Source organism: Aotus nancymaae, unplaced genomic scaffold (assembly GCF_030222135.1).
Source record: "Aotus nancymaae isolate 86718 unplaced genomic scaffold, 86718_ANA_hifiasm-v0.15.2.pri h1tg000029l, whole genome shotgun sequence".
Classification (NCBI taxonomy): domain Eukaryota; kingdom Metazoa; phylum Chordata; class Mammalia; order Primates; family Aotidae; genus Aotus; species Aotus nancymaae.
The window spans coordinates 47881885-47903579 of NW_026988442.1; the positions used below are offsets into that span (position 1 = coordinate 47881885).

General features: G+C 37.4%; 1 protein-coding gene across 2 annotated transcripts in view; it reads left to right on the plus strand.

Annotated features, from left to right (window-relative positions):
- Nucleotides 1–21695, plus strand: part of GRB14 (growth factor receptor bound protein 14) — a 129373-nt gene that overhangs the window by 55275 nt on the left and 52403 nt on the right. For both annotated transcript variants that reach the window (XM_064382664.1, XM_064382666.1), the window contains one exon: nt 15602–15758. In XM_064382664.1, coding sequence (XP_064238734.1) covers nt 15602–15758 — 157 coding nt within the window. The remainder of the gene's footprint in view (nt 1–15601; nt 15759–21695) is intronic.

Sequence of the window (21695 nt, forward strand, 5' to 3'; positions counted from 1 at the left end):
ATTTAAGGAGGAAAAGAGATTTATTTTTTTTTCACTTTACAACAAAGATCAGTCCAAAGTTAATGTCGCAGCCCCATAATGTCCTCAGGCAACTGAACTCCTTCTTGCTTTCTATTATTTCTTCCCTGGTGTGGGTCCTTTTTCCTTTTGTGGAAGGATAAATGAAAGTCTCCAGTTACCGGTTTACAGCCTTTGCATAAAGAATGGGAAGGGCCAAGAACAGGCTCATGAGTTTTATACCAGTTAACATGTCATTGTGGAGTAACCATGAGTCTCTGCTTACATCTTATTGGCCAGGATTGTGTCACACAGCCAACTCTGGATACAAAGGAAGTCAGGAAATGCAGACCTGGAGTATAGCCACTGCCATCCTCACCAGAATCGGGACTCATCAGGAAGGAAGAGAGGAAGGGTGGATGTTTGTGGGCAACTCTCCATCTCCTCCACAAGTGCCTTGAACATACTAGACATTCAGTAAATATTTGCCTGGGATTTTTATTATTGTGGTGCCAGATATGAAGCACGGCTATGCTTTTTGAACAAATAACATTCTATTACTTGTGTAGGGATTATAGGCATGGTAATAGCGGGGAGAGAGCAGATTTCCTGAGTAGAAGAGGGTCGTGGAAGGCCACAAATGGTGGTCTGAGTGTAGAGGGTGGACTTGCTTGGAAGGTGATAGTGAAGTGGTAGTGGGCATCGTTTCTGCTTTTTATCCAGAGTTCCCATTCTTGCTAAACCTTGATTTTTCTTCTGCCCTTTTTACTTTTGTACAGGGTAACTTAGTTGCATACTAAACCGGGAAGGGTGTCACACCGATGAATGGTATTTGCATTTTCACAAAATGTTTCTTTTCCTGAAAAGTGAGTTTTTAGGAAGTGTGATGTAGCAGATTATTTGTATGCTTTAGAGCCAGGAAGTCCAGAGTTTGAGCTCAGCTTCATCACTCACCAGTGCTCTGGCTTTGAGAGCACTCTTTCAAACCCCTCTGAGAATCAGTTTCTCTGTCTTGGGGATGACGACGCTTCTTCACAGAACAGCTAATAGTTGTGAGGCTTCAACAGGATACATAGAAGTATTTCACATGTAGTAGAAGCCTAACAAATATGAATTTCCCTTTTGCCCCAACTGTGAAATGGCATGTTTTACTAGTTTCATAAACAGTTTAAATCTCCCTATGATTGAGAATTTAAATTCTCTGTGCCCTATTCTACGAAAGTGGTTATCCAAAGATTTCATAGTAGAAAACGAGTCAAACAGAAAGTGGTTTTTCTTCATAAATTGCAGCCAGGGCGAGAAAGACAATATATCTTTCAAATGCTTGTTGTCACTGTTTTCCTTTTATAACTTTAGAAGAACTCTAATTTGAATTTTAAAAAATGAATCCAACTATATATGCTGATGAATTTTTTTAAGTCTTTGGGAACATAGATTTAAATGCAAGATAGATGGTTAATTATTCCTCCTTTCAATGTTCTGGGGAGTATTAGACAGGGACTTCTGGGTTGTATATTTGAAAGGGATAAACTAGGTCTAGTATTAAGAAGCTGTTTCATTAGGCATGTGGTGTTACTATTAATAGAACCTTAGCTATATGATGGTGAGGATTTGTTACTTTTGATCATCAGTGGACCCCAATGCCCAGCACATAGAAGGCACAAAGTTGGTATCTAATTATCATTAGTTGGATAAAAACAATTTTTGTAAAGGCAAGACTGAACTCTTTAGATACTGACCTACTATTTCCTTCTCAGTGTTTGATTCCATTGCTTTTCCTTTATTTTTGTCACGTTTCTCATCTTTTGGGATGAAAAGCTGTAATACTCAGGCCTTTTCATTACCTTAATCTGGCTCCAACTTGCTGCAGTGGGCAATTTGGTATAGTCACTGCCCTTCACACAGAACAATAAAAAATAGCAGCTACAACATGCTCAGCATTGATTACACATTCACTATAACCCTCATAAGAACCCTAAAACCTTGGTGGCCAAACCCATTTTCGGATGAGGAAAATTGGCTTGGAGAAGTTAAGTGTCTTTGCCAAAGCACTTTGCTCATAAGTGACAGACGCGGGACTGAAGTCCAGGCCTCTGCTCTACCTTGCATAGGAGGCTGCCTCTCAGAATCACCTGGGCACGTGCACTGCACAGCCACTCGGCACAGTGTGGTTGCAGTAATATGTCCTCTCACCTGTAGTCTTTTCATGAGACAAATCTCACCTTTTCTGCCAATCTGCCTTTTGCTCTCCTAGTTGTTTTTCCTTTCTGTACACTCAGCTTTGCCTCAAAGACATAGTGATTCAGCCATCAGATCAGAGTTTCTTAGAGCTCAGCAGGACTGTAGGGGTCTCTTGGGACTTATTCAGAAATCCCTTATTTTGCTTTCAAAAATTTATAGTAATAATTGCTAACATTAACTGCTATCAGTTTGCCAACATTTTGCCCATTTTACAGTATGAGGAATCGAAAACTCATAACGAATAATAAGCCTGGGATCTGTGATCTGATCACAGAGCAGATTCCAGGGTCCCCTGTCTACTGTGAGCACCTAGGCTGAACCTCCGTGAGTACAGGTGCCAGGCATCATGATTTTGCACACTGTGATGCATGGTCCACATTTGGCAGTGGAGGCTGATTAAAAATAGCTGGGCTAATGAACAGTCTCAGACTCTTGCTTGGGGCAGTCTGTAGGGCTGGCTCTCCTGGATGTGTCCCAGCACTCTTAGCCAAATATTGAAAATAAGAATCTCTTTTTGGCAGAAAAATGAGGCGAGACTTTTGGTAACTTCAGATTCTAAACCCCTAGAAAGGATAAAGATTTTCTAACCCTGTAGGATATTAAAAATGCTTTCTCTTATGGTAATTATAAAAGAGGAAATCAAAATTTGTTTTGGCAAGAACAGGATTGACAGAAAGCCTCCTAATCAGACGTGCATATTTGAACGTATACATTCAGGCTTTGTTTGGGAAAACACCAGGAATATTATTTTGCATTTTCAAAAGTGATATTAGCTTGGGTGGTTTTATCAAGATTTGAAGAAAAAATTTGATATTACCATTTGAAATCCCAGCGAGAACTTCAAAGATTGAGTTCCAGGAAAGGTTCCTGGTGAGGTGATACATATATATAGGTATACATATGCCCCCAAAATCCTTCTTATTAATGTTTAATATGTAGAAATCATTTATCTTAAAAATTCAAATATTTAATAATTCTAAAAAATAGATATAAACTTTATCACAAGCTTGTAATTATATCAAACAAAAACGCCATAGATTTAACAAGGATGTAGTTTTCGAAACATGGTATTTTCTCTATTTACACAAACTGAGAAATAAAGACTCCCTCTGCTGGCTATTTCAGTATTTGCAATTTTTCTGGCGAGAAGCTGTGAAAAGTGGAAAAATAACAAAGAAAAGCAGCCTTTTTTGACACTCAAAAAGCTAGGTGCTTTGGGATATATGTATGCATACATCTATTTATGTTCTAGTTTTTATTTATCTAATACTTTTATTCAAGATGTTATGTAGAAGCAGCAGCTTAAAGCAGCCTAAATACCGGATGAGCAGAATGGAAAGAATACAGCATCAGGTGGGAGCCAGAAATGGGGATCTGCGGCTGGCTCAGCCAATGACCATTTAGAGGTCCCTGAGCAGGTCAAGACTCCAGCTTCAGCTTTTTCATTTGTGAAACTGGAGGATTTCAGTGGATGTTCTCCAGGAACCCTTCTAACCTTTAGTATTTTATGATTCTAACGGTATAGATTTCATTTCTTTTACAGAACTGTGCTCTATACATGTCTTTCACTGATAAAAAATAAATATTTAGAAAAATGTAAACTAGTACAACCGCTATGGAAAACAGTATGGAGATTCCTTAAAGAACTAAAAGTAGAACCACTATTTGCCCCAGCAATCCCAGTACTGGATATCTACCCAGAGGAAAAGAAGTCATTACACGAGAAGATATTTGCACATGCAGGTTTATAGCAGCAAAATCTGCAATGGCAAAATCATGTAACCAACCCAAATGCCCATCAATCAATGAGTGGATAAAGAAACTGGTATATTTATACAATGGAATAGTACTCAGCCATAAAAAGGAATGAATTAATGACGTTTGCAGCCACCTGGATGAGATTGGATACCATTATTCTAAGCAAAGTAACTCAGGAATGGAAAACCAAACATTGTATGTTCTCACTGATATCTGAGAGCTAAACTATGAAGAAGCAAAGTCGTAAGAATGATACAATGGACTTTGGGGACTTGAGGGGAAGAGAGGGAGCAGGTGAGGGATAAAAGACTGCAAATATGGTACAGTGTATACTGCCCGGGTGATGGGTGCAGCAAAATCTCACAAATCACCACTAAGGAACTTATTCATGTAATCAAATACCACCTATACTCCAATAACTTATGGGAAAATAAATACATAAATAATTAGAGAAAGGAAAAGTAAAGTTATAAAATGGGTATAGATCAGTTGTTCCCAGTGTTGTTACTGCATGGGAATGTTACGATCTAGAGTGATGTTTTGTTCACTATTATGTTTCTGATATAATACCCCCAAATGTCCGGGGAAGGTTGAACATAGCATATTTTATTGATTGTATGGCACTTTAAGTTGTAAGAAGCATCATTATTTTATATACTTCCAACTAAACTATAACATACCATTAAGGGTAAGTTACATCCAAGTGTTAGGGAAGTTAAATGTGCAAAAAAAATGCTTTTAAAAATCAAAGAAATAAGGTAGTTCCTAAAAGGGCTTCAATTGATGCCAGATGACCCAATAATTGCAATAAAGTCTGATGTGTCTTGTGCTCTAGTAAACAGTGTCTTTCTCCTCCTCACTGTTTTTTCTCTCTTCTAAACACTTATTCCACCCCTCCCCTACTTGTTCTTTTTTTCTGTGTGAACCAATTTTTAACTTTTTCACTTAGACATGTATTATGGTTGTTCTGGGAATAAACTATTGCTTAAAAAGTGAAATGAGATACTGAAATAACATTGTGTCCAGCAAGCATGGTCAGTGGTTTTCTGCTTTAAATATGAATTAGCATTAGCACTTGCAGGTTTTCTCATTTCAAAGATGAATTAGTGCTGGCATCCTAGCAGGAATTGCATGAGTATTAAAAACACTGAAACTTAGAGAACACAGCTTTGATGAAATCATCAGAAACTTTAGCGTGGGATTTGTGATTTGACCCTCTCTTTATTATTCATATTGGATTTAGGTCTCAAAATAACGTGTGTGTCTGTTTGTGATAGCTTAGGATATTTTCTAACTTAGTTGCTAATGTTTGCCTTCTTTTATAATGAAATTGAAGCCGTTTCTTTAGCCTTTCTTTTTGCCACATAATAGAGCAAACTGAAAGGGCTTGAATTTCTCTCTTTGTCAAATTGACCCCCGACTTGAGTTGGAGTCCTTCTTTCTACCTAATAGGAAGAAAGGAAGCCCACAGAAAAAGTAGTCTCCATGGATTTTGGCCTGAGACAAGGAGTGCAGAACAGGTAAATAATAGAGGAGGAGGATAAAGGTGAATGGATGGGGCTTTAAGGAGATGTTCTGAGCCTCTTCTTGCCTGCAGGCTTAAAAGTGGCATGATTCTGCAGTGTCACTGCCCCAGGCTATCTGGTGTGACAGTGCTAACTCCCCTCCTGTGCCAAGATTAGGGCATTTCCAATAGTGAGACCACACTGAGCCTCGTTAGCCTGTTGCTGGATGAGAAAATAATGCGTCATAAAACTTTATCTGTGCATTTTGAATTCATATCCAGGACTCCTGAAAGCTCTCTATGGATCCTCAGGAGCACAGTGTCTAGGCATGACCCTATAATTTACTGCAGAAATGTAGTATCATACAGGTTTTACCAAGGCTGAGTTTTTACAGAGGTGGTATGGAGATGATCCGTCTTGAAACCTCAATGATAAGAGCCATACCTCAAAGATCGTGAAAGGACAGAAAGAGCCTTGGTCGGGGTGACTTGATGGAACTGCTTCACCAGGCCCTGAGCTGCCTGCCCTGGTTTCGAATGTGAGACGGAAATCAACCTCATTCTGGCTAACCCATTGTAAAAAAAAGACTTCCTGTTATTGCAGCTGAACCCATTCCTAAGTGATTAAGTCACCATGTGGTTATTTATCCCGATTCTCCTGCCACTTTGTAATAATATTCATGTAACACTGTCATTTTTATTGTTAAATAACATTTAATTTTTAAGAACTATTTCTATGTCGCCAACTTTTTAAAAAGCTATCTGTCACCTGTGTATCTTAAAAAGTATTTCCTATTGTGGCGGACCCTGACTTGTTTGCACTGAGGGAAACCAGTGTTCTGCAGTACCAGCTGAAGGCACCTCTTCCACAGGCCCCCTGGCACCTGTGCTTCTTTGCTGTCCTCATAACTTAGTCCTTCTGATCTCCATTTAGTGTGGTCTCTATACTGTTTCCTGAGTATTTTTTGCTCCTTTCTTCCTCAGTATGTTTGTTCATATTTGTCCCACACAGGTATTTTCTTACCTTCTTTCCTTATTCTTTCAGAGTCCCAGACATGAAATGGCTCTCAGCAGTCACCTAAGTCAGCTTTGTTCAGTCCATAAGTTTCATGAAAATTTACCTACATTTTCTCTTTGGTCCACGTGTGTCTTTTCTCCCGTAGAGGTTTTCAAACTCTATGACGTTTCAATACTACCATTTTGGAATTCGCTGCTATTGTCTCATACAGGGCTGTACCTGATGGTTTCATTCATCACTGAAGGAATCGTTTTGATTGTCCCTGTGTGCCCCACTCTGTGCTCACTGCTCGGGATATAAAGAGGAGAAAACAATGGTCCCTGATGTCATACAGAGTTCTGATGGTGAAGGGCAATGCGTAGTAATTACATAGTGGCACACATGCATGCATACAACAAAGGGCCTGGAGGGTCTTTGGAAGCTTCCTCCCAGTAATAATGGTTTATCATAAGATATGAGAGAGTAGAAAAAGTAGAGGGTGGGGAAACCGCGTTCTAAGCACAAGCAGTAACATGTGCAAGGGCCCTGTGTTGAGAAGAAGCATGGCTTTTTCAAGAAGCTGAGAAAAAAAATGTAGGATTGGAGTCAGGACAAGATTGTAGGGAATAAAGTTAGAAGGGGATGCAGGGATATGGAAAAAACCTGTTTGTGTCAATCAATTCTTGTAATTGTGATATTGGTGACAATATCTGTTTTAAGTGATGTCGTATAACTAATTTAACATGTACTGTTCATGCTCAAGGAAAATGTGTTGTTGACTTTCTCTCACAAATGGAGGGAACTGGAGACTTTTCTTGCTACCTGATTTCTCAAAACTATGTACTGTTTTTCTCTTAGTAAATATTTGACAGCTAGCAAAATAATACAGGGTAGCCATAAGAAAGCAGTGGATATTTTTGAGCTGTTAAGGTCTTTTGGAGTAGTCTTTGTTTTTAAAATTAAAAACAAATTAAAAAAATCACTATTAGAGATTTGGAATAAGGAATAATGACTACATAGCTTCCCATTCCTTTCAAGGATTATTTTGAATTGCTTAATTCAAAGTATCTAAAAATGTCTCTTCTTATCTTAGGATACTGTGTTCCTTATTTAGAAGAATGTAAAAATTCAGGGCTACTCTGACCTTGATATAAAAATATTTCACATGACTTAGGTACATTGCCTATCTATTAAAAATAATTAAAAAATTTGAAACATTAGAGCCTATTTTATAATTTTACTGTAGTTGGATGATAAACTTTCAAAGAGCTATAGAAATAAGCTTAACTTTAGGACATAATTCAGAGCAAAATTCTGTGGGCCTTCTTTCTTATTTTTATTTTCTATTAACTATATGTTAACTATACATATATAATTAATAGATATAATATATAAATTAGTGAATTTATATTTCTGTTTAAAAATTATATATGCCTCATCATGCTATGATCATATTTAAATATGATATTTAAAATAAATTTAGTATTTAAATTATTTAAAATCAAAGACTAATTAATTAATTGCAATTTAGTTTATCTATTGAATGTAAATTTTCCTAACATGGAAGCTTTGACCCAGAAGATAACCATAGTTAACTATGCCTAAATATCTTTTGCTTTCACGTTTTTTCTTTCCCTTGCTTCATCCTATGGATTCTTCCTCATTGTTTTATGCTTAATCCATGCTCATTATTTTACCTGCTGTGGGGCAAACCTATGGCATCATTAATGACTTTTCAGTTATGGCAGATCCAAAGCCCTCTTTTGCTCTGTGACATTCTCAAACGACCAATTGACAGCCGTGAGTTCATTTCAAATATTCTAGAATGAATTCACGTTGAAAGGATCTGGCTATTCCATGACACCCCATACCTTGGAGTCAGCAAGGAAGAGGAAAAAGACTGGCTGCTTAGCCTTTGCTCACCTTTTTCTTTAGTTAGAGCTTTTCGGATATGTTCGTATAATTTCAGGTGGTGCAGAGAAATACTAAGTGTGCTTTGCAGGCAAGGTAATACATACTGACTTGACTTTATTTTATTTGTTTATTTATTTATTTTTAGAAATGGTCTTTGCCTTTCATTTTAAATATTTTGTCTCTTTCAGTCTATAGGCTTTAAAAGCCTCAAATGTTTTTCTGAAAAGTTACCATTTCTTCTACTTTAACATTTTTTTGTCTAGTATTCTAAAAATGAGTTAAGTTAGTTTTTTTAATCTCCTTCCTCCACTTAACTTTTTATGAAGAGCGGTCTAGGGGAGGAGTTGATGTATCAAGTGTATAAACATGCCTTGATAGAATGTCAATCAAAAGAGAGATTTGCTCCACCCACATTCCAGCATATCCCTGCAAGGGCTGCAGTGACTTTGTATTAAATTTGCATTACTAGGTGCCGTATGCTCCTAGGGCAGTTTTTGAAGCTGTAAACTACTCCAAAGGCCAAGGTTGTTCTGATTGTCAGGATTAGAGTGACAGAGAAGGGCTTTCCAAGGCAGGCAGTGTGTACCCTCTTGGCCTTCCTTGAAGCTCTGTTTATGCTAGTGGGATGTTATAGATAAACCTTATCAGTGCCATGTTTCTTTTGCTAGTCAACCTTCAATCCTTTGATGGAGCAAAATTTCTTCCTATTCTTCTTTAGGGTCAAGGAAGAATTTCTTCCTGTTGGCATCCAATTTCATATGATCTTGTAGATAAATTGATATGACTATATACTACTCACTCTAAAGCAAACTGGGAATTTAGGCCACTGCACTGGAAATCTATAATATTTCTTTATTAAATAGCATGATTATATAATGTTCAAAATTTTTTTACCTTTTAGTATGTATAAGAAAGAGAATACTAATATTTTGCTTCAGTGGTTCTTAAGAACAGCTCTGCTATTTGTTTTTTTACATGATCACAAAAGTCTTTAACGTTAACTTAGTTTTAACCCATACTAGTCATGCAGTTTTTGTGATGAGTTGACTTTTTTCTTAAATAGGAAGGTTTAGTGTAGTAATTCTTTGGGCAAGAGGCATATTTACCTCTACTAGAGAGTTAAGGCTTCAATGGTCTTTTCCTTTTTCATATATTTTAAGGATGAATACATAGAAATAAAATGAGACTTTTTTTTCAGTTTTTTTGAGACTGAGTTTTGCTCTTGTCACCCAGGGTGGAGTGCAATGGCACAATCTTGGTTCACGGCAACCTCCACTTCCTGAGTTTGAGTGATTCTCCTGCTTCAGCCTCTCAAGTAGCTGGGATTACAGGTGCCCGCCACCAAGCTTGGCTAATTTTTTGTATTTATAGTAGAGACAGAGTTTCACCATGTTGGCCAGGCTGGTCTCGAACTCCTGATCTCAGGTGATCCACCCATCTTGGCCTCCCAAAGTGTTGGGATTACAAGTGTGAACTTGTAATGGCCAAAAATGAGACTCTTTAACAAAAGCATCCCACTCACAGTATAAAGAATTTTCATAATTACAGAATATATCTAAGAGATGACAGAGATTTACTGCTGTGGAATATCAACCTAAATATAATTTCATTATTCATAGATGAATGTGTATTTTGGACAAGTGTGAGCATTAAATATGATTTTTTTAAAAATAAGGGCTTGAAATGGATTTTTAACAAAAATATTAAGTTTTTCTCTCAGCAGGTGTTATTCTTTCTAACAATGAAATATATGCACTTATTCCAGAAATTCAAGTTGGCCTAAGCCCCTCTAAATTTGTGCATCTCAATTCTTCGCAACATATGTCTAAATTTGCAGTGACACAGTCTGAAGAAGATAATGGCATGTCCTGATTATTTAGTCACCTTTCTCATTTTATCCAACTTTACCTCTTGCTCTTTTCAAGCTCTTTTGAAAAAAAATTTGGTTTAGCCTTCAGCATGTCTCTAGTTTTTCATTTTCTTAGCTTCTCTGATATAAGAGATAGAACATGCAAATAAGAGGCATACTTCTGTTACCCTAGGTGATGAGAGTTTACGTCGGAAAACACATGAGGGTAGTCAGGAGGTGCAGAGAACATTTTTGGCAACCACTAGGTCATTCTTCAGTCCCCCCGTTTCCTGGCAAGGAATGTGCAGCAGGGAACAGAAACAGTGATGTTCTTGCTTCCTATGAAAGAGCAGTCCCAGAGTTGGTTCCTCTTGTCCTCTCAGGAGTGGGTGTCTTCACATCATCTTTGGCAGAAGCACCCACGGGTGTTTGGTCCAGGCAATTGTAACCACAGCAGCATCCCTGAGAATTCCATCAGTTTTCTAGTATAGATGCAGGTGTTGAAGGTATATCCATAAGAGTAGTAGCCTACCAAGATGCAAGCATGAGAAGCACTGAGACACCAAGTAGAACTTGACATCATAGTGAATGAAGTGAAAAATTCAAAGAGAATAGCATCTGATTTTGATAGTGTTTTTAAAATCTTTTTCATATGACTTTGTAGCAGCTTCAGTGACTTCAAAAACTCAGAACTGCCATATCGAGTCAGTTCTTACCTAGGAATTTGTATGATGAGAAAGTATATACTCATGAGAATAATTTTAGTTTCCTGAGCATAGACATGGTAATTAATTATATACTCCAAGGCAGAAAATACTTTCCCATTAAAATTTGCAATTATATAGAGTAGCTACCATATTCAATGCACTGTGACAGGCTTTGCAGGTGGTACAAAGTTCCCTCACTTCATATATCTGTATTAAGTCATGTATCACCCTGGGATAGGTTCCTGTGATACAATGATAAATGGTAAATAAATAGATTTTTCTTAAAAGGGTTTTTGCTAGGAGAGTGATACAGTTTGGATATTTGTCCTTTCCAAATCTTATGTTGAAATTTGATCCCCAGTATTGGAGGTGGAGCTTAGCAGGAGGTGTTTGGGTCATGGGGGCATTTAGGATTCCTCATGAATGTCTTGGTGCCATACTCAGAGATTGAGTGAATTCTCACTCTTAGTTCCCATGAGATCTGCTTGTTAAAAAGCATCTTACACCTGCCTCCCCTCTTTCTTGCTTTCTGTCTTGCCATGTGACACACCTGCTCCTTTTGTCGTCTGCATGATTGTAAGCATCCTGAGGTCCTTACCAGAAGTGGATGCCAGTGCCATCCTTCTTGTACAGGCTGCAGAACCCTGAGCCGAATAAACCTCTTTTCTTTATAAATTACCCAGCCTCAGGTACTCCTTAATAGCAGCACAAAACATTCTAAGACACATAGATGGGGAGAAAGACAGGCAAACCAAAAATCACAAAATAGGAGCACATAAAAGAGGACAGTCAGGGAAGACTTTCTGAAGCAAGTGCCATTGGTACCAGGGCCAAATATAAGTTTGCAAGAGAAAGCATGTTGTTTGTGAGTGGAGCACTGAAACTTATTCCAGGTAGAAGGAATCACATGTGCAAATAAGAAAGAAAGGTTTGAAAGTGTTTGTCTTATTTGGTTTGGATCACATAGTGTTCTGTTCCATAGGACAATAATCCTATTTACGGGGGCCCACCTGCATAATGTAATTACCTCCCAAAGGCCCCACTTCCAAATACCATCATTTGGGACTAGGGTTTCAAAATGTGAATTTTGGAGGGCACAAACACCCAGTCCATTGCAGCATGACTTACTCTTTGTGAGCCCTATTTGCCCACAGTTGTTCTTTTGGTAACAATAGCAGCTCCAGCCTACATTTTAGCAGGCTTAGGTCCAGTAGAAAAGGAAGTATACTCCAAGGTTATGTGAATATATATCTAGATTGACTCTGACTGCCTCTGATTAAGTCACATTATCATCTGTTAAATTATCACTGTTGTTTGGGTACTGATTGGTCAATCTAGAAAATATCTTCCATCCAGGAGCTGAGGCAATGATGCGCTGATAAACTGGCTTTAAAAATAAAAATTTTAAAGAGAACTTATATGTAGGATTTATGGGTTTCTATCATATAAATACTTGCATCATGGCCGATTTTAAGATTTCTGGCTTTTAGAGCTCCTGAATTTTTAATAGTCAGCTCTTGCAAGCCAGTTCTAGCAGCTCCAGCAAACTATCACTTCGCTGGTGGAGCTGCCAGAGCACAAAGTCTGCTGGTGAGGGAGGGAGTAGTAGTCTAAAAGGAAAGTATCTATCTATCAGAAGAGGAGTAGGTGACTGGTAGACAAAGCCAAGTAAGATTGCACTGTACCACTGAAGAATTTTTAAATGTTCTTATATCATTTCCTTGAATAACATTTTTAAGGGCCATATAATATTCCATTCTGTAAAAATACTGGAGTTTGCCATTTTTTTATTGTTGGATATTTAGGTCAGTAGAATGACACATAATGCTTTGCTGGACATGTCAATGCGTAAAGCCATTTTCCACATTTAGATCAGATACTTAAGATAGATTTCTTATGAAAAATTATTGGGTCAAAGGAATAGACCATTTAATACTTTTGATAAATATTCTCCAATATTTATGTATAAAATAGTTTTACTACTTTATATCATTGTACGATAGCAACTGTTTCCTTGCACTGTCATTAAGTATAATTTTTAAAACATAGGGCAGAATTGATATGTGATTTTAATTTATAACATTAGCTGCTGTAATGGATAAAACCTAATTCACAACAAGTTAATGCAATATAAATTTATTTCTTGCTCATGTCAGAGTCTTATATGGGTTTTCCCAGTTAGGCATCTTCTATGTGGTCATTTAGGCGCAAAGTCTCATTCTGTTCTATTGCTTTTCTTTCCTCTAGGCCCTTGTAGTCATTCTGTTCAGTGGGAGAACGGCAAAAAGCAATGCAGGACAATATGTAGGAGATTTTCATGGGCCAGCAAGTGTGACATTCTATATACTTACATTCCATTGATTAAAATTCACTTATATGCCCACAGCTAATTGCAGGGAAGAAAAGAGAAAGGATTTGGTGAACATCTGGCCAGTTTTTATCCAAATACTCATACCTGAGATGGAGAAATCTTTTCATAAAGTCTGATTATATTCCCTACTTGTACTATTTGAGTATATCTGGAATAAATTACTGATGTTACTAGGTATTTAAAGGATTTTAATTTTAATTTTTTTTTTTTTTTTGGTGGATGGAGTCTCACTCTGTCACCCAGGCTGGAGTGCAGTGGCACAATCTCAGTTCACTGCAACATCCGCCTCCCAGGTTCAAGTGATTCTTGTGCCTCAGCCTCCCAAGTAGCTAGAATTACAGGCATGTGCCACCATGCCAGCTAATTTTTTATATTTTTAGTGGGGATGGGGTTTTCTCATGTTGGCCAGGCTGGTCTTTAACTCCTAACCTCATGTGATCTGCCTGTCTCAACCTCCCAAAGTGCTGAGATTACAGACGTGAGCCACTGCACCCAGCCACAATATTGGTAAGAGATACATAGCTTTTCCATAGACTGGAGTGGTGGGGAAATGATACTAAATGGTTACTGAATGGTGTTTAGTTTAGGCACTGAAGAGAATGAAAGTTGTTGGACAAAGTAGCTTTGACACATAAACAAGTCTTGGATAGGTAACATTCATTCAAAGTATAAGAAAATTAAATGTACAAGACACTGTATAAGGAATTACAACTGACTAAAGCAATGTTTGCTGACTTACTAGAATGATATTTTAATAGAATATTTTAATAAAAATGCTGCCTATGGATTGAAAAGTATTTGCAAACCATATGTAATTGTAAGTTAATATCCAAAATTTAGAAATAACTCATACAACTCAATATTAGAAAAACAACCCAATTGAAAATGAGCAAAGGGCTGGTGCTGTGGCTCACACCTGTAATCCTAGCACTTTGGGAAGCCAAGGTGGGTGGATCACCTGAGGTCAGGGGTTCAGGAAACAGCCTGGACAATATAGTGAAACCTCATCTCTACTAAAAAAAAAAAATGACAACAAAAAAAACCCCCGAAAGTAGCCAGGCGTGGTGGCGAATGCGTATAATCTAAGCTACTCAGTAGGCTGAGACAGAAGAATCGTTTGAACCTGTGAGGCGGAGGCAGCAGCTAGCTGAGATTGCACTGTTGCACTCCGGCCTGAGCAACAAGAGCGAAACTCCTTCTCAAAAAAAAAATATACAGACATCTTTCCAAAGAAGATATAAAAACAGCTAACAGGTATATGAAAAAGTGCTCGACATCACCAATCATTAGGCAAATGCAAGTCAAAACTGCTATATCACCTCAAACCCATTAGGATGGCTGTTATAAAAAAGACAAGAGATAACAAGTATTGGTGAAAATGTAGAAAAAAGGGAACACTAGGACACTGCCAGTGAGAATGTGGATTGATACAGTCATTCTGAAAACCAGTATGGATATTTGTAAAGAAATTAAAAATAGAACTACCATATGAGCCAGCAATCCCTCTCTTGGATATATACCCAAAAGAATTTTAGTCAGCATGCCACAGAGCTGCCTATACTCCCATGTTCATTGCAGCATTATTCACAATAGCTAACATATGGAAACAACCTGAGTACCCTGTCCCATTGATGGGTGTATATTAGAGTATATATATATATATATATATATATATATATATATATATAAAATTCATTGTATATTTGCATTACACACACACAATGGAATACTATTCAGCCTTAAAAATGATATGCTGCCATTTGCTACAATGTGGATGAATCTGGAGGACATTATGCTTAGTGAAATAAGTCCTTTCTTTTCTAACAGAAAGAAAAATATTGCATAATCTCAGATGTGTAATCTAAAAATAAGTCAAATATGCAAAGACAGAGAACAAAATAGTGGTTTCCAAGGTCAGTAGTGGGGTGGAGGGAAGTGAGGAGATGTAGCTCAAAGGATACAAAGTAGCAGATGTGTAGGATGAACACATTTAGAGCTCTAATGTACAATGTGAGAACTATAGTTAATAATAGTGTATTGCATTTGGAATTTTGCAAAATGAGTAGATTTTAGCTGCTGTTGCCACACCTGCAAGAAAATGGGCAACTATGTGAGGTGATAGAAATATTAATTTGTTTTACTATATAATCATTCTGATATATACATATAATAACATCATGTACACTTTAAATATGTAAAATGAAATTTATTAAAAACACAAACAGTAATATTTTAGCTCTTTTTCTTGTTTCTGCCTGCACAGGTGATTAAAGTATACAGTGAAGATGAAACCAGCAGAGCTTTAGATGTACCCAGTGACATAACGGCTCGAGATGTTTGTCAGCTATTGATCCTGAAGAATCATTACATTGATGACCACAGCTGGACCCTTTTTGAGCACCTGCCTCACATAGGTGTAGGTAAGGACACAGAATTATTGTCTCACGTCATTGCTTTTCTATTTCTCATTCAGCTCCCTCTTGAACACCAATAATTCTTAGATTTGGTCTTTTGAGATAATTTTCTATATCTTATAGGTGATTCAGTTCCTTTTTATTCTTTTTTTCTTTTTTTCCTTCTGATCACGTATTTTCAGATAGCCTGTGTTTGAACTCATTGATGTTTTCCTCTGTTTGACCCATTCTGCTGTTGAGAGCCTCTAATGCATTTTTCACTTCAGAGAATGTATTTCTCAGGTTCACAATTTGTTTATTTAAAAAAATGCAACCTCTTTGTTAAATTTATCTTATAAATATCTAAATTGCTTTTTATTGTTATCTTGGCAATCACTGAATTTCCTTGAAGATGCTATTTTGAATTCTTGGTCAGAGCTCACATATCGCCGCCTCCCTAGGGTCATTTACTGGTTCCTGTGTCTGTTTAGGGTGATTGTGGTTCCCTGTTTGCTGTTGTTTTTATGGATGTATGTCTACATCTTTGTATTGAAGGATTATTCGAGTCTTCTCTGGCTGGCTTCTTTTGTTTTTTATTAGATTTATTTCTTAGGAGGTTTTTACTCTTAAGTCATTGCCTTCTTTTTGGCTCTAGTTGGTGCTTAAGCCCACCTTCACCTTGGCTTTAGTAAAGGTCAGAGCACTGCACTTTCCAAATAAGAGAGGTCTCAAAGGGGATATTCCAACAGTGTGGGGCAGCTGGCTAAGGGCTCATGCCCAGGGGACCTGTGGAATGAACTTCCTACAGTGTTGTGCTGCTGAACTGTCAGTCCGATTTGGTTTCTCCTTTGGCTGGGTTGCAGAGCAGAGTTTCTGGGGTTGGGGATGGTTGTCCTGCTTCCTTTGTTTTTTCTCTGCCTGTCCTCAGGGATATTTCTCCCTTCAGGAAATCACGATGCTTCCTGTGATTAAGACAGAGACAGATCTCCTGCCAGGGAACCCAAGATGGTGGGTAGGTGGTTGTCCACCTTAATCTCACTTTTTCTGGTATCAACACAGTGAGTTGGGGAAAAGGTTTTCACAAGCTTGTGGGAGGGGCATCGTGGTAGATGTGGAAGTTTGATTCTCTTAACTTCTGGAGATTTTCTTCACCTCTCTGTCGCCCGTGGAACTGTCTCATCTTCATTTCTGAGTTCTGGGATACTTCCGGGGAAAATCGCAGTGCTGTTTGTTTGGTTGTGGTTTTCTTTGGAAGAGAGTGAAGCCAGTGTGCTTCTTTGTCATTATTTTTCCAGGAAGTCCTGCTTTTCTGTTTCTTTTGGTATACATCCCATGGTGAACATTTTCTTCAAAAGTACAAAAATAGAAAGGAATTATGAATAGTAATTTCTTTATTCTTTTATTTTTGGTTATTTGTAGTCAAGAGACAAAGAAAGTAGCACAAAATGGAAACAAGGATGGAAATTTTATAATTTGCCTATGCCTCTTCATTTAAAGAATGGTCTATGGGAATTTTAGAGCTAAAACAGATCAAATTGATGGAAGAATGCATTTCATAATCATTTTATTAGCACATTGCAAAGTGCTTGAGATGTTAATAAAATAAGCTGTCATTTGGACCACATTTTGAATCAGTTGCAGCGCTGACAAGTACAAGTGTCCATAGCAGTGATTCTCTTTATGGGAGCTTAGAACCTAAATTTTTTCTTGAAGAAATAAGTAAGTCCTTCACATTTTAAAGACATAAACATAAGGAGTAGCCTTTAAAAATGTTTTATTTGGAAATGCATCTCTATTATGAACTGTGGAGCATTTAAAAAAATTATTTTAATATGTTGTAAGAATTTATTCTTCTACTAGGGTGAGACAGGATTTGGCAACAATTTTGTTTCCTGCTTTCTTATTTTTATAGATGTTAGTGTTAAAAACATGTTTACATATAAGTAGATAAGACAGGAAGGAGTTTGTTATGGTGATGCCGTTCGGTTCTTTGAACTCTTTGTGAGTTTCTTTTGGTTGCTGTCCAAATTACCACAAACTTGGCTTAAAGCAACAGAAATTGATTCTCACACTTTTGGAGGCCAGAAGTCTGAAATCGGTATCACTGGGTTGAAATCAAGGTGTTGTCAGGGATGTGTGTCCTCTGGAAGCTCTAATTTCTTGCCTCTTCCAGCTCTGGTGGCTGCCAGCATTTGTTGGCTTATGGCTGCATCACCTAATCTCTGCCCCTGCAGTCACATTGCTTTCTATTCTTCTGCCTGTGTCAAGTATCCCTCTTTCTTATAAAAGTGGTAACAGTTTGGGCCCACCTAGATAATTCAAGATAATCTCCATTTCAAGATCCTTAATTTAATACTGTCTGCAATTTTTTTTTTCCCATGTTACAGTCACAGGTTCTGGGAATTAAGATGTGGTTATCTTTTGGGGGCTATAATTCAGCTTGCCACATATTTCTTGCCATTATATGTTTAAAAAGTTTTAGTAAGAAATCATTGGTCGGGCGCGGTGGCTCACGCCTGTAATCCCAGCACTTTGGGAGGCCGAGGCGGTTGGATCAAGAGGTCAAGAGATCGAGACCATCCTGGTCAACATGGTGAAACCCCGTCTCTACTAAAAATACAAAAAATTAGCTGGGCACAGTGGTGCATGCCTGTAATCCCAGCTACTCAGGAGGCTGAGGCAGGAGAATTGCCTGAACCCAGGAGGCGGAGGTTGTGGTGAGCCGAGATCGCGCCATTGCACTCCAGCCTGGGTAACAAGAGCGAAACTCTGTCTCAAAAAAAAAAAAAAAAAAAAAAAGAAATCATCAAAATTATTTTAAATAATTTATCAGTGACAGCTTTATTAGTTGCTTCAATTTGTTCAGACTTGTGAAAGAATTTTATACATAGTCATTAGAGTCATTTACTTTTTAGCATAGCTGCCAATATATAAAATTGTCCCTTTGTTTGATGCATTCAAGAGTTTATGCCTCAGAGCAATGTGCCAATGTAAGGTTCTGTTCAAATGAAAGGTTTGCCTTTCTCTTATGAAGTGGAATTCAAAATGATGTTAGCAGAAAAGATGTGTTTTTAGAAGGATTCATTTTTAAAAGATTTTTGGAAAGTGTTTTTTCTGAACACTACCTGCACTCCCTGAACCATTTAGAAAGTGTTTGTACTTCTGATTTGACAACTGCTGTCCTAGGACACGTCAGAACTTCATGGAGGGGACAGAGTGAGGCCTGTGGAAAGGACGCTAGGATTGTTCCATGGTCTCCTCAGTGGTAGCTGATGAGCTACAATAGTGCAACTGATTTTGACAGCTCATCCTAGAAAGTTATCAACCTGCCAAGAATGCCTGATTCTGAAGCTGTGTCATACTGGACAGTATGACTTGTTCCTTTCTCTTCTAGGACAGAAAAGGCTCAACATATATTTTCTTAATTGCCGCTTGTGACTAGTTTAAATTCTATTCATGATAATTAATCTCCTAGTAGTATGGTGTTAATTCTCAATAGAGTTCTGACTTATTCCAAACTATTTCATTTAGCACCTAATTAGCATAATATATTATTATGGTATTTCATATTCTTATTTTTTTCTTTTGAGGGGACTTAAATTTTTTTTGTTATACTCACTACCATTTATGTCTAACAAGTAGCTTTGCAGTTCAGTAATAAAAATCTACTCTGTAAATCAAGATGTGGTTTTCAGTGAGAACACTGCAAATTATTTATATTAAGGAATAAAATGTACAGGTCTTTTAATGCAAAAGCTTAAAATGGAACATTGGGAATTAATTTGATCCACATACTAAATTTAAACTTTTAGGCATCAAATAGTAATGTAAGTTTATTTCTTTATTACTGTATTTTCTGGAAACTGCTGAAATAAAATCAAAGATGTGACCATATTCTCATGACTTCATTAGCCATGCGTTAGACCAAAGCTCATAAGAAAGAATTTTATTTCCAGAGCCTTCTTGTGTTTTTTTTATCCTTTTAGTTTTTCACTCAGATTATATGTTTAAACAGGACAATTGAAAACATTAATTCTACCCCAATACTAATACGCATTAGATTTAATAGCTTCCAGTTCTTCACTGATATAACAGGAGAATAATCAGTATTGAGGTACTGTCATCTTCTTCAGCACAAAATGTAAACAGATTTGTCTTCAAAATGCTTTTTGTTTTAGTTTTGCCTTTTTGCATAGCTTATTATAATCTTACAGTATCTATTCAGTCTAATAGTGGTATGAAGTAAAATGTTCTATTTAACTTGCACATGTAAAGGAATGGAAAAAACTAGAGTGGTTTTTTTCTCCTTAAATGTAATATACAGCTACAGATGCTCTTTGCCAACAGAATAAACTAGTGACATCTTTACTGCAAGTCTTCTGTGAGTGCTAATGATGTAAAGAACCAAAGGATGAACTATTTGCCAGAACTTTAGTTATCATCTAGTCAGCTTTGACTGTTGTTCAAGAAACAGTCTTGCACTCTCTTTGTCCAAAATGATGAATTTTCAAGAAATAAAATTCTATTTGGTTTTCTGTTCCTATGTTAACTCGCTTAGGATAATGCATTTATTGAATAGGGAGGCCAACATCATTGATGGCTGTAGGAATGTAGCTTTATTTCTTTATGCAGGATATGGCTTCATTCTTTTTTTATGGCTTCATAGTATTCCATGATTTATATGTACCACTTTTTTTTTGTTTATTTTCTGAGACAGAGTCTCACTCTGTCACCCAGGCTGGAGTGCAATGGCGCGATCTCAACTCACTGCAACCTCCACTTCCTGGGCTTAAGCTATTCTTGTGCCTCCAGAGTAGCTGGGATAACAGGAATTTGCCATCACACCCAATTTTTTGTATTTTTAATAGAGATGGGGTTTTGCCATGTTGCCCAGGCATGCTTCAACTCCTGAGGTTAGGTGACCCACCCTCCTTGGCCTCCCAAATTGCTAGGATTACAGGTGTGAGCACCATGCCTGGCCTATATGTACTGCATTTTCTTTATCCAGTCCACTGTTAGTGGGCATTAAGGTTGATTCTGTGTCTTTGCTATTGTGAATAGTGCTGTGATGAACCTATGAGTACAGGTATCTTTTTATTTATTTTGGATATATACCCAGTAATGGGATTGCTGGATTGAATGGTAGTTCTTTTTTAAGTGTTTTGAGAAATCTCCAAACTGCTTTCCACAGTGACCAAACTAACTTGCATTCCCACCAGCAGTGTATAAGCATTCCCTTTTCTCTGCAGCCTTGTCAATATCTGCTGTGTTTTACTTTTTGATAATAGCCATTCTGATTGGTGGGAGATGGTATCTCATTGTGGTTTTGATTTGCATTTATCTGATGATTAGTGATGTGGAGGAAATTTTCATGTTTCTTGGCTACTTCTATGTATTCTTTTAAGAAGTGTCTATTCATGTCCTTCACTACTTTTTAATGGGGTTGTTTTTTGTTTGTTGAATTGTTTAAGATCCTTATAAATTCTAGATATTAGACCTTTGTCGGATGCATAGTCTGTCTTCGCATATGGTCTGTGTGTTTATGAGACTAAGTGTTTGTAATATCCTGAGGCCTCATAGGTAAGGACGTTTTGACCTATAGGATAGATGAGAGTTTAGGGTATTCTGCACTGTAGCTTACTTTTAGTGACTAAGATTAGCTTAGGCCAGTTTCAGATACATTTCGTGTTGTTAATACATATGCTACTGTCATTGCTTCTCATCTGTCTAAACCTTATCACAAACTACTAAAAGCAGAAGGGGAATACTTGACATTCAGAATGTAGTACGTTCCCGAACCTGAAATCTGTTTGCAGAGTTATGTTTTCTGTGGCAAAGGAAACTTCAATCTTATTCTTACATATATATGTTTTTTGTTTTTTTTTGAGAGAGTCTTGCTCTGTCACCCAGGCTGGAGTGCAGTGTGTGATCTTGGCTCACTGCCACCTCTGCCTCCCAAGTTCA